The 10,952-nt window shown below is 44.1% G+C and overlaps 1 protein-coding gene, 1 long non-coding RNA gene and 2 other non-coding genes across 6 annotated transcripts; 1 reads left to right on the top strand and 3 right to left on the bottom strand.

The window, feature by feature from the left end:
- Nucleotides 1-345: 345 nt before the first annotated feature.
- RPL21 (ribosomal protein L21) lies at nucleotides 346-4,843 on the bottom strand. 3 transcript variants are annotated; one of them, XM_077745360.1, is made up of 6 exons: nucleotides 4,819-4,843; nucleotides 2,537-2,615; nucleotides 2,220-2,281; nucleotides 1,544-1,656; nucleotides 664-814; nucleotides 346-477 (listed from the first exon to the last, which is right to left on the bottom strand). In XM_077745360.1, exons 2-6 carry the CDS (start codon nucleotides 2,601-2,603, stop codon nucleotides 388-390), a joined length of 483 nt encoding a protein of 160 aa, XP_077601486.1. In that variant the 5' UTR covers nucleotides 2,604-2,615; nucleotides 4,819-4,843; the 3' UTR covers nucleotides 346-387. The 3 variants fall into 3 exon arrangements, with proteins under 3 accessions (XP_077601486.1, XP_077601487.1, XP_077601485.1); XM_077745361.1 differs by lacking the exon at nucleotides 4,819-4,843 and adding an exon at nucleotides 4,776-4,788; XM_077745359.1 differs by lacking the exon at nucleotides 4,819-4,843 and adding an exon at nucleotides 4,653-4,746.
- LOC144216172 (small nucleolar RNA SNORA27) lies at nucleotides 1,374-1,500 on the bottom strand. The gene has a single exon (XR_013330595.1). It is a non-coding gene; the product is annotated as a small nucleolar RNA SNORA27 (small nucleolar RNA).
- On the bottom strand, nucleotides 1,751-1,821 carry LOC144216171 (small nucleolar RNA SNORD102). Its single transcript, XR_013330594.1, has one exon. It is a non-coding gene; the product is annotated as a small nucleolar RNA SNORD102 (small nucleolar RNA).
- A 277-nt stretch (nucleotides 4,844-5,120) lies between the features above and the next one.
- Nucleotides 5,121-10,532, top strand: LOC144216085 (uncharacterized). Its single transcript, XR_013330559.1, has 2 exons — nucleotides 5,121-5,339; nucleotides 10,266-10,532. It is a non-coding gene; the product is annotated as an uncharacterized LOC144216085 (long non-coding RNA).
- The last annotated feature ends 420 nt before the right edge of the window (nucleotides 10,533-10,952 follow it).

Here is a 10,952-nt window from a genome sequence, read left to right on the forward strand (position 1 = left end):
GAAAAAAACCCCACTCTTAAATATTTATTTTTGAGAGAGACAGAGCGTAAGCGGGGGAGGGGCAGAGAGAGAGAGAGAGAGACAGACAGACAGACAGACAGAATCAGAAGCAGGCTCTGGGCTCTGAGCTGTCAGCAGAGCCTGACACAGCTCACACTCACAGACTGCAAGATCATGACCTGAGCCAAAGTCAGATACTTAACCAACTGAGTCACCCAGGTGCCCCCAAACTCACAAAATTAGAATAAGACATCACCCAATGAATGTGGACACAATTAAAGTTTGCTTTAAATATTTCTTTGGGGGAGAGGATACCACACTGCTACTCAATTAAACATGAAAACATTTTACAGTCTTGAGATCTTTTATTTTATGTCTTTACATTTATCATGCCATGAACTCATAAGGAATGGGCTCCAGCAGCTCAGGCTCCTTTCCGTTGGTTCTCACGAAGTGTGCTTCTCTGGGCGGGGCAGGCTATCAGGAAAAAAAGCAAGGGAACAATTATGTAAAGCACGATCATCAATTTCAAAGTGCCCTTAAAACCAAAATAGCATAACATACTCAATTCATCAACTTTCATAAAGAAGACAATTATTACTGAGCAAGCTTTAAAATTCTCAAGATCAATCAATACCAAGAAACCGTCTGCCAAGCACTTACCTGGCGCTTCAGCTGAACCCAAGTACCCTTCTCCTTAGCTTCCTTCTTTTTCTGATCATTTTCTTTCACACGCTTCAGGAAGCTGTCTCGGCTCTTTGAGTGCTTAATATGCTCAATACGTACATTAATTCTCTTAGCAAGAATCTTTCCCCTGGAGAGAGCAGAAATTCCTATAAACGCTCCAGCAAACATTAACAAAGTCCAAAAGCATTTCTGGCAATTTCAAGCATTAAAAACAATAAAACAAAACAAAAAACCATAATAAGTGTCCAACTCCTGATTTGAGCTCAGGCCATGATCTCCCAATGTGGGAGACTGAGCCCCATATTGGGCTCCGTGCGGACAGCCTGCCCTCTGTCTCTGGCCCTCCTCCCGGGCTCTCGTGTGCTCACGTGCACTTTCTCTCAAAAACAAAAAACCACAACCCGTTTAAAATAAATCAATAAGCGAACCATGAACCTTTTACGAATAGGATTAGACAGCAAGATACAGCTAGCTTACAATCATTGATTAATTGTACGGAAGAGGCCCGAAGGCAAACACTCCCACTTGTAAACTGTCTTTTCATGAAGTGACAGACCCTAAAACACTAAATAACCAAAACCCGATCCCGAACTAGATTTACAATGTGTTACACACCCTTTTATACTCTGAACGCTAGAGCTGCTCAACACCAAATCCCAAGAACTCTTTTCCTGAAGTCTAGTTCAATTTGTTTCCTCTGACAGGATACAAGGCAAACACCCAGTTTGCTTGAGTTTGAAAAGGAGACTTCCTTTGCCCCACTTGAATGACCAATAAAGACATAAGTCCAATTGGCAAAGTGAAAAGGGGGTGTGAGGGAATACTGAGCAGCTAGAAAGACGCAGGTGTTACTCACTTAACTTGCTTGTTTACGACGATGCCAACAGCATGCTGGGTAACGTTGTAGACTCTTCCAGTTTTGCCGTGGTAACATTTGTGGGGCATCCCTTTTTGAACAGTGCCCATTCCCTGTTAAGGAGGAGATCAAAGTCAGGCCAGCAACTTCCCCTTCTTTTCACATCCTGACTCTTATTAATATTTTTCTTTTAAATGGCAACTCGAGAGCTTTCAGAGCCGGTGAAATGGGTTTTTCACATTGCTTTAAACAATCAAAAAGACAATCATCATTAAGCTCTAGAGTACCAGGATTCAATTAAATACAGTCACAAAAGAACATTAACTTTTACAGGTTTTTTAAAAAATGGCTATCTCCATCAACAATTAAATTTTGTACTAATATACTTTTCTTTTCCACCTCAAAAAAACTCTTGGTTTTTCCTCTACCTGTTAACAAACAAGAAATGAGAAAGTTTTCAGATTCAAGAATAGCACTTTAAAAATCCTGGTTTCTGAAAGTTAAATTAGCCATTCTGCACTTATGAGCTTTTATTTAGGCCAAAAATGTCCCCCCTCTCTCACAATAAAAGGCCAACACATGTAATACAATATGCACGAGGATCTGAATTCCAATATTAAACTTTTATAGCGTCTAACATTACTCTGTAGGTTATTTATCCAATTTTAGAATTTACCTTGATGTCCACAATATCACCTTTCTTGTAGATTCGCATGTATGTTGCCAAAGGAACAACTCCTGTCCCCAAAAGATCAGTACAGTTAGTATCAAGATTAAAAGAGTCCAGAGTAAAAGAAACACGTAAGCTTACTAGCTTTCAACATACTTGGTCTTTGACAGTTGTGTCGACCAAAAACTACTATAGGAAATTTATACTTTTTATTTATCACAAAGAACAAGTTAGGTAGATGCTGCTTAATTAAGACCGTTTATTAAACACACATTAGATGAACGTATACTATGTTTGCTCTCAAGAAGGAAAGATCTACTTACCATGTTTCCTAAAAGGCCTAGAGAACATGTAGCGAGTGCCCCTCCTCTTTCCCTTTGTGTTGGTCATTTTGGCGAATTACTGAAAACAGTTAAGTATAAAACAGTCAAACAAAACTGCAAAATTGATCGTAATTTTAAACAAGAAAATCCCAATCAAACCCTGTACATTTCAAATGCTTGCTTCACAGGAGCAACAAAGAAGTCTAAGCACCTGACTCACCAATATTTCCCATAAAGGTTTGTAAAAACCCATCACTTTGGCATCTAGGATCTTTGCCAAAGCTGCCTAAGTGCCGTTAACCTCAACGCTACTAACAGACCTGGATTTTGGAACACCAGCACTGTCCCTACTAGATCAGCAACACCACACCCCCTCCCGCGCTCTGCAGGGCCCGGCTAGGAAGCCACTGCGATTACTAACTGGACAGCAGTTTACCGCTGTCTGACGCTCAGCCCTGCATTCTGCGCAGCGGATTAAACCATTCTCCTACTGACGTAATTTCTTGTGACGCTGCGTCTTATACAGCATCTGTTAACTGCAAACAGCTTCCCAATCACTTCATATTTCTGATTATTTTCTTAATCATTCCCTAGCAAATGCATGTACAATTGAAAGGAAGAAATACAGGCTTTATAACCACTGACCTAATTCTGACTTAAATTCTGCCACTTACAGGGGACCATAATTATTTAAGCCCTGATCCTCATCTGTAAAATGGGGTTAATACTCTTATAACTGAGATCACGTCTATATATAAAGCCCCCAGCAACTTTTTCTAACGTTTATTTTTGAGAGAGGTGGGGAGCGCGCCTGTGTGAGCAGGGGAGGAGCACAGAAGAGGGAGTCACAAAATCGGAAGCAGCTCAAGGCTGAGCTGTCAGCACAGAGCCCGACGCAGGGCTTGAACCCAGTGAGATCATCAACTGAGCCGAAGTCGATGCTTAACCGACTGAGCCGCCCAGGGGCCCCCACTGGGCAGTTTCTAGTTTATGTTTCTGGTAAGTGGTAGTTAACTTATCAGTCAAGAATTCATATACAGGCATTTCAAATTGCATCTCTGACTGCTCCCCAAAAGGTTAAAACAATGGTTATTGCCTCAGGTCATTGGAGGGCAGACCTCCCGTTCCTGGGAATTCCTCCTACCACAAGGAAAAACCTAGGAAACCAGAGACTAACGTAAATCCCTATTAACAACGCTTCTCAAAGAAAAGCGACTCCACAAGGTACCAACTTGAAAAGCAAGGAGACACAAACGTTTCACCTAACCCACCAAAGCCAAATCAGTTAGAATCGTTAAGTGAGCATCTATTAGGTACCAGATACCCCGCTTTAATCCTCACATTCCCGACATTTGCATCAAGCTCCTACGAGCGAGGTTCATAAGCAGGAGCGATGCTCTCTGAGGGTCCGAATCACTTGTACGGAGCCACGAAGCGGCAGATTCAGTACTGGACGTGTTTTCTGACTCCAGAAACCCTTCTTTGCCCCCGATCCACTTTCCCCAGTGAGGAATCACCCAACACACGTTTCTGAAAATGATACTTGATGTAGGGCAACAGCGACGCTTTCTTTAGATTCTCCAGCAGCACCAAACGGGGCCCACGACAGCCCGCAACCTGCAGTTCGCTCAGCTCTGGGAGCTAAAATCTAACAACCAACCCCCTCCCCCAAGAAAAAGAAAAAGGAGGGAAAAAAAAAAACTAAGATTAAGTGGTAATTCACTAACGTTTCCCCTAAGATTCTACACGAGACGCATAACTATTGGGGAACCCCTTCACCTAGTGCCCCGGCGTGAACAAACCACCACCCCGTGGCGGCCGGACAGTACTTTCCGTCTGTCCGAATACGATCTGAGCCTAAACTGCGTAACTGGGAGAACTTCACACACCGACGCCGCCGGGTCTGGGGTTCACAGCGCCCAGGACTCCAGGGGGCGTCCCCTCTTCCAAGTTTAGACCGCACATTACAGGAGTTCCAGAGGCCTGCCCGGGCCACGCGGCCGCACGCAGCCTGTCCGAAGGCCCAGAGCACGGAGGCTAAAGCCGGGGGGAGGGGACCCAAGAAGAACTGACCGTTCCCTAGACTGGCCCGGGTCGCCTCACCCCCGTAACTCGCCTTCGCTTCCCTGGAGCCTCCCCTCTCCCCCCGCAGGGCCGCGGCCTCGCAGTCTGGCGCTCGGCCCCCGGTGCGATCGGACACAGCTCCGCCACCCAGGCCGGCGCGCCCCGAACAGCCTACCCCGGCTCTGCAGNCGGGGCCGGGAGCCACGCGCAGGCCGTACCTGGAAGATGGCGGTTCCGGCCGAAAGGAAGGAGGCGGGGCTGCGGCGCGCGCCTTACAAGGGCCTCGGGGCTGCCCGCGGCCCTGCCTGAAAGAAACGCCGGCCGAAAGCGACTCTTCCGGGGGAAAGGGATCTTGTCAGAGAGCCAGGGGAGCCCGTCTGAGTATTTTTCTTTTTTTGTGAAAAAGAGGCGATAGACCTACACACGCGGACACTTGGACCTCTCCAGACAGCCCGGAAAGGGGCCTTCAAGGACGTCAAAGAGGACGCCGACGCCCAAGCGGGCCGACGTTCGCCTTGGCGTTGAGCTTACGCCGGAAGTGCGCGTGTGTGGGCGTCGCCGGCCTCTCGGAGTTTGAGCCCTTCTGCGGGGCTCGTAACGGTTGTGTGTCCGCTTGCGGAGAGTGATTACGTGGGCACAGAGGACAGATTACAGGGAGGCGAGCATATTATCCAGTTTGTATGCCTTTCTAAGGTTTTTTTTTCCTCTCTCTGAGTCACGCATAACCACGTTCTTGCCGGTAGGTGCGTAAACGTTACCTCCGTTTTGGGAAGCACTTTGGCAGAATAAAGGAAAACTGCAAGTTTTCCAATACTGTATTCTAACATTCTGCTTTTAAGCATTCTATAAGCATTTTTCTTATAGAAAGTTTGACAAGACTGTGCGTAACAGCGCTGAGTAGAAACAAAAAATTAGAACCGTCTCCTGGTGAGAAATACATGAACGGGATGCTCATGTGATGGGATGGTGTATGCCACTAAAATCAATACTAAATCCAGAAATACGAGGCCAGAAGAGGAAGATGTAGAATGTACATAGCATAATTTACATACATACGACCTTAGAACATGTAAAACTAGCGTGTGTTGCTTAGTTATATATGCGTATGTAACGGAAGTACTCAAGAAATCGAATTTAGAAATCTAATTCGTCCAGTAGGGAAAGAACGGTAAAGTAGTACAAGAAAGGGTTTTGCGGGTGCCTGGGTGGCTCAGTTGGTTAAGCGTCCGGCTTGACTCAGGTCTTGGGCTTGAGGTTAGTGGGTTTGAGGCCCCCGCCTCTGGCTCTGTGCTGACAGCCTGGAGCCTGCTTCAGATTCTCTCTCTCTCTCTCTCTCTCTCTCAAAAATAACATTTAAAAAAATTGTTTAGAAAAGGATTCAATTAAGTCTGTTTCCTGATTCCTTAAATTCTTGAGCAAGTGAGCTCAAGGCTAGAAACCACAGTCCAAATGCATAAATTCACAATTTTGAAGCCTATGCAGTCTTTAAAAGTGACAAATTCCAGATGCATCAGGGTTGTAAGTCAGATTTCAAAATCAATGGGATAACATTATTTAAATTCAGACAGGTAAAGATTTTTGTTGCTTGGGTTACTTTTAGAAAATACATCATGGGGATGCCTGGATGGCTCAGTTGGTTGAGCGTCTGGCTTCAGTTCAGGTAATGATCTCACTGTTTGTGGGTTTGAGCCCTGCGTCGGGCTCTGTGCTGACAGCTCAGAGCTTGGAGCCTGCTTCAGATTCTGTGTCTCCCTCTGTCTCTGACCCTCTCCTGCTCACGTGCTCTCTCTCTCTCTCTCAAAAATAAATAAAACATTAAAAAAAGAAAATACATCATAAAAATAATACAATTAATTGTAAGAAAAGGATCAAATATCAATATTGGGACATTCTACAAAATATCTGACCAGTATTCTTCAAACTGTCAAGCTCATGAAAAACAGAGAGTCTGAAAACCTGCCGCAGTATAAGGAGACATGATAATTACATGTAATGTATTCTGGATCGGATGCTAACAGAAAAATAATATCAGGGAAAATTTAAGGAAGTCTGAATAAACTATGGCCTTTAGTTAACAACAATGTACAAAATTTGGGGCACCTGGGTGGCTCAGTCGCTTGAACACCTGACTCTTGATTTCGGCTCAGGTCATGATCCCAGGATCATGGGATCGAGTCCTGTGTTGGGGGTCCATGCTGAGTGTGGAGACTGCTTAAAATTCTCTCCCTCTCTCCCCTGCTCATGCTCTCTCTCTCTGAAATAAACAAAAAACCCTCCCTGCAAAACTCGACCGTGGACAAAATTAGTCCACTATCTTCACTGTGACTATTAGACCCCCGCCCCCTTGGCCTCTATATTCTTTATCCAACTTAATTTTCAGTAGTTCATTGTTAAGCCCCTCCATCTCAACTAACTCAAATCAGCCTTCATATCACTCCTAGCAAATGTACAACTTGGACAAATACAGCCTGTTTCTTTAACACCCAGAGTGTGTTTTTCCTTTGTGTTTTAGAAAGAGAGGGCACGAGTAAGCGAGGGGCTGAGAGAGACTCCCACGCACTGAGAGTGTGGAGCCAGAAGAGGAACTTGAGTTCACCCAACACGGGGCTCAAACTCACAAACTGTGAGATCATGACCTGAGCCCAAGTCAGATGCTTAACTGACTTGAGTCATCCAGGCGCCCCACACAGAGTGTTTTTTAAATTGAGGTATGTTCCATAAAAATCAAGATTTCTGGCTCCTCTTGAAAAATCCGGATGAGGGGCGCCTCTGTGGCTCAGTGGGTTGAGTGTCGGACCTTGGCTCAGGTCATGATCTCCTGTCTTGTGGGTTCGAGCCCCGCATCAGGCTCTGTGCTGACAGCTCAGAGCCTGAAGCCTGCTTCAGATTGTGTCTCTCTCCCAAAAATAAGTAAACATTAAAATAATTTTTTAATAAAAAGAAATTTTAAGAAAAAGAAAAATCAGGACGTGGAAACATGGGACTGACGGCATTGGCGGGAATCCGTTGCCACCCCTTTAGATTGGATATACACTCTTTTTTTTTCCAATGTTTTTTTTTTTTTAATTTATTTCTGAGAGAGAGAAAGAGGGAGCGTGAGCAGGAGAGGATCAGAGGGAGAGGGAGACAGAACCCAAAGCAGGCTCCAGGCTCTCAGCTGGCAGTCAGCACAGAGCCTGACGCGGGGCTCGAACCCAGGAACCGTGAGATCATGACCTGAGCCGAAGTCGGATGCTCAACCGGCTGAGCCCCCCAGGCGCCCCAGTTTGGATACATACTCTTGAGTTTCATGTCCACTTAGCCTGCTTCAGGTTTACTTGTCTTGGCCCCTGTAGGCAGTTGAGCTTTTAGCCGCTAACCTCAATTGGTGATCAACGATCTCAAGTGGCGCCTAACATCCCACTGCATTTCCAGTTAGTTTACATACCTACTCTCTGTAAAGATTATTTCCCGTTTGTCCCTTCAGTAACCAAATCTTCCATCCCTTTTCTTTCCCCTTCACAGTTGCTTCAATTTTATGAGTGTACAAACAGGCTTTGGTCTTTCCCCTCCTTCCCGGCCCTACTTGACCTCGTCTTCTCTTCCCTACTCCTCATTTTCTTCCATCAGGCTCTTTGAAAAAGAATCATATGAAATTACTGTTTTTGTACATCAAGAACTGTCAGAGTTCAGCAATGTCCTGTGATGTAACCTGATACATGACCGTTAGGATCTCTTCCTTATTCCCCACTCTGTTTTCGGTTTAATCTGACTCCTGCCCCAATCACGTCATTCAAACTGCGCCCATGTTGCTGAAACCAAAAGAAACTCTATATCCATGTCTATCTTCATCTCTGAGGAGCTGTGGCCATTCCCTCCTTGAAACACCACCCTTTCCACAGTCCACAGCCCAGTCCACAGCCGACTTTGCTGCTTTTCTTTTTCTTCCTGTCTTCTAACCGACTTCTTCAGGACTCAGAACTGGTTCCCTCCTCTTCTCTTTCTACACCCTCTTCTTGGGGAATCCCCTGTACACCTAGAAGTTTAAGTTTCATCTCCATCCTGCCTACTACCACGTTTATTGTTCAGATTCAAGATTCTTCTCAAAACTATTCAGCCTGACATTTTTCTTGGATTCCCTCCAGCATCTCAAAGTTAATGTGTCCAAAATAAAACTTAGCTTTCCACCCCCAAACCCATTTTCAGTACAGTATTTCCCATGTCAGAAAGTGGGATAAGCCGGAAGCCTCAGTTTCATTTTTAAGTTTTCCTTCCCCTCCGTCCCCAATATCCAACTCATAGGCATATTTTGTCCCAGTTCTACCCGCAAAATACATCTGCAGGTGGCCTCCCTCCTTCCATCGCCGCCGACACTGCTGGAATCTCTCCCCCAAACTAGCAACGGCCCCATTAAGGTCACTGTTTTCTCTCTTGCTTCTGCTCTGTCCGTTTTCTACGTAGTAGCCAGAATGAACTGCTAGAAATGTAAACTCATGAGATCACAACCTTGCTTAAAATCCTCCAGAGGCTTTCTGCTGCTTTCAGAACAGAATCTAAGCTCCTTACCTTGGTTTACTAGGTCCTGTACAAACCAATTCTGGGTTATCGTCTCCTGGTCACGTGGTTCCCCCGCCCAGGTCATGGTCATTTGTAGTTCCCACGGCCTTCCCCAGTTCCTACCCCAGGCCAGGGCTTCCGGGCCTCAGGGGCTTTATGCACGCTCTTCCCCTTTGCCTTCCAGAAGCCTCATTCTTCCTCATCTTTTGTGCTTCCTGAGCATTGACAACATGTCACTCTATATGTATCTGCAGAGTTAGGAATTTAGTCAGGTGTTTACATTATAGAGCAAATCCAAAGTCTGTGACCAGTGAAAGTATTGGCAATTACTGTACTTCTATTTTAGGTAACTCTTTAAAAATCTTTATTTGCCTTAGGAAAAGAATGTAATTCTAAGTCAGCAGTTGTTTTTTTTTTGTTTTTGTTTTTGTTTTTTAGCATAGCCTGTTATTTACCTCACTCTTCGGTTGGTCTGGGCTAAGTGTAACCAAAATCATATTACTTATAGCCCAAGAAAGTCATAATTAAGAAAATTAAAATTGTAGTACAGCAAATCCAGAATTAAATGTGTTCTTGGTGTGGCCCCACCATTTTAGACTTTGTACATTGTTCTTGACTTACGTGAATAATAAATAAATAATTGAACCCCAGTATAATGTACGTATGTGTGTGTATACATCAGAGAGAGAGACTGAGAGAGATTTTTAAAAATATATACACTAAAATGTGTAGACCTAAGCATACAAGTGGATGATTTTTGACTAATTTTTATAACCTTGTAACCAGTATTTCCAACAAAGGTATAGAACATCGCCACCCCTGTGGAGAATTCCCTGGTGATCCTTTCCAGCTAATCCCTCCCCCCCACCAGAACGATCCGATATTCTGATTTATAATTATAGATTATAGATTACTTGTGCCAATTCTGAAATCTCATATGAATAGCACCATACAGCATGTACTCTTATTTATCTGGCTTTTTTTTGCTCAGTTCCATGTTTTTGAGATTCCATCACGTCATATGGACTGATTCCGTTTTTGTTACTAAGTAGTATTCCACTATGTGAATATACCACAAATGATTTATACATTTCTTTTCTTTTTTTTTAATATTTTTATTTATTTCTAGGAGAGAGAGAGAGACAGCGTGAGCAGGGGAGGGTCAGAGAGAGAGGGAGACACAGACTCTGAAACAGGCTCCAGGCTCTGAGCTGGCAGCACAGAGCCCGACGCGGGGCCCGAATCCACGAACCGCGAGATCATGACCTAAGCGAAAGTCGGACGCTTAACCAACTAAGCCACCCAGGCGCCCCTATACATTTCTTTTCTATATGGAAATTGGGTTGTTTGCAATTTTTAGATGCTATGAATAAAACTGTCATAAACATTTTGTGAATACGTTTTAATTTCTTTGGGGAAAATACCTAGATCTAACATTGCTCGACCATAAGGTAGGTGTATATCTGACTTCATAAATGGTTTTTCAGAGTGAACCCCATTTTATTTTATTTAGCATTTGCCTCCAAAGAGAGTAAGGCATTTATTTTTACTGCAGGCTTTTAAAAATAGGTTCGTGTCGATAGCTCCGTCGTACACATCTGAAAACCACAGTGGCTTCCTGAGCCTCTAATAGTCCATTTGTCTCTACTTTGAGGTCATTAACGTAAAGACAATTAGAAAAGCTTTGAAACTTAAAAAGAAATGTGAAGTAATTAAACGTGGAACGAAGGAAAACTCAAAATTCATTCAATATTTATTAGCATCTAGATGAAATCAGGTGCTGCACTGAGTGATGAGACTATAAACATGAATAAAA

This window comes from Crocuta crocuta, unplaced genomic scaffold (assembly GCF_008692635.1).
Source record: "Crocuta crocuta isolate KB4526 unplaced genomic scaffold, BGI_CrCroc_1.0 scaffold258, whole genome shotgun sequence".
Lineage (NCBI taxonomy): Eukaryota > Metazoa > Chordata > Mammalia > Carnivora > Hyaenidae > Crocuta > Crocuta crocuta.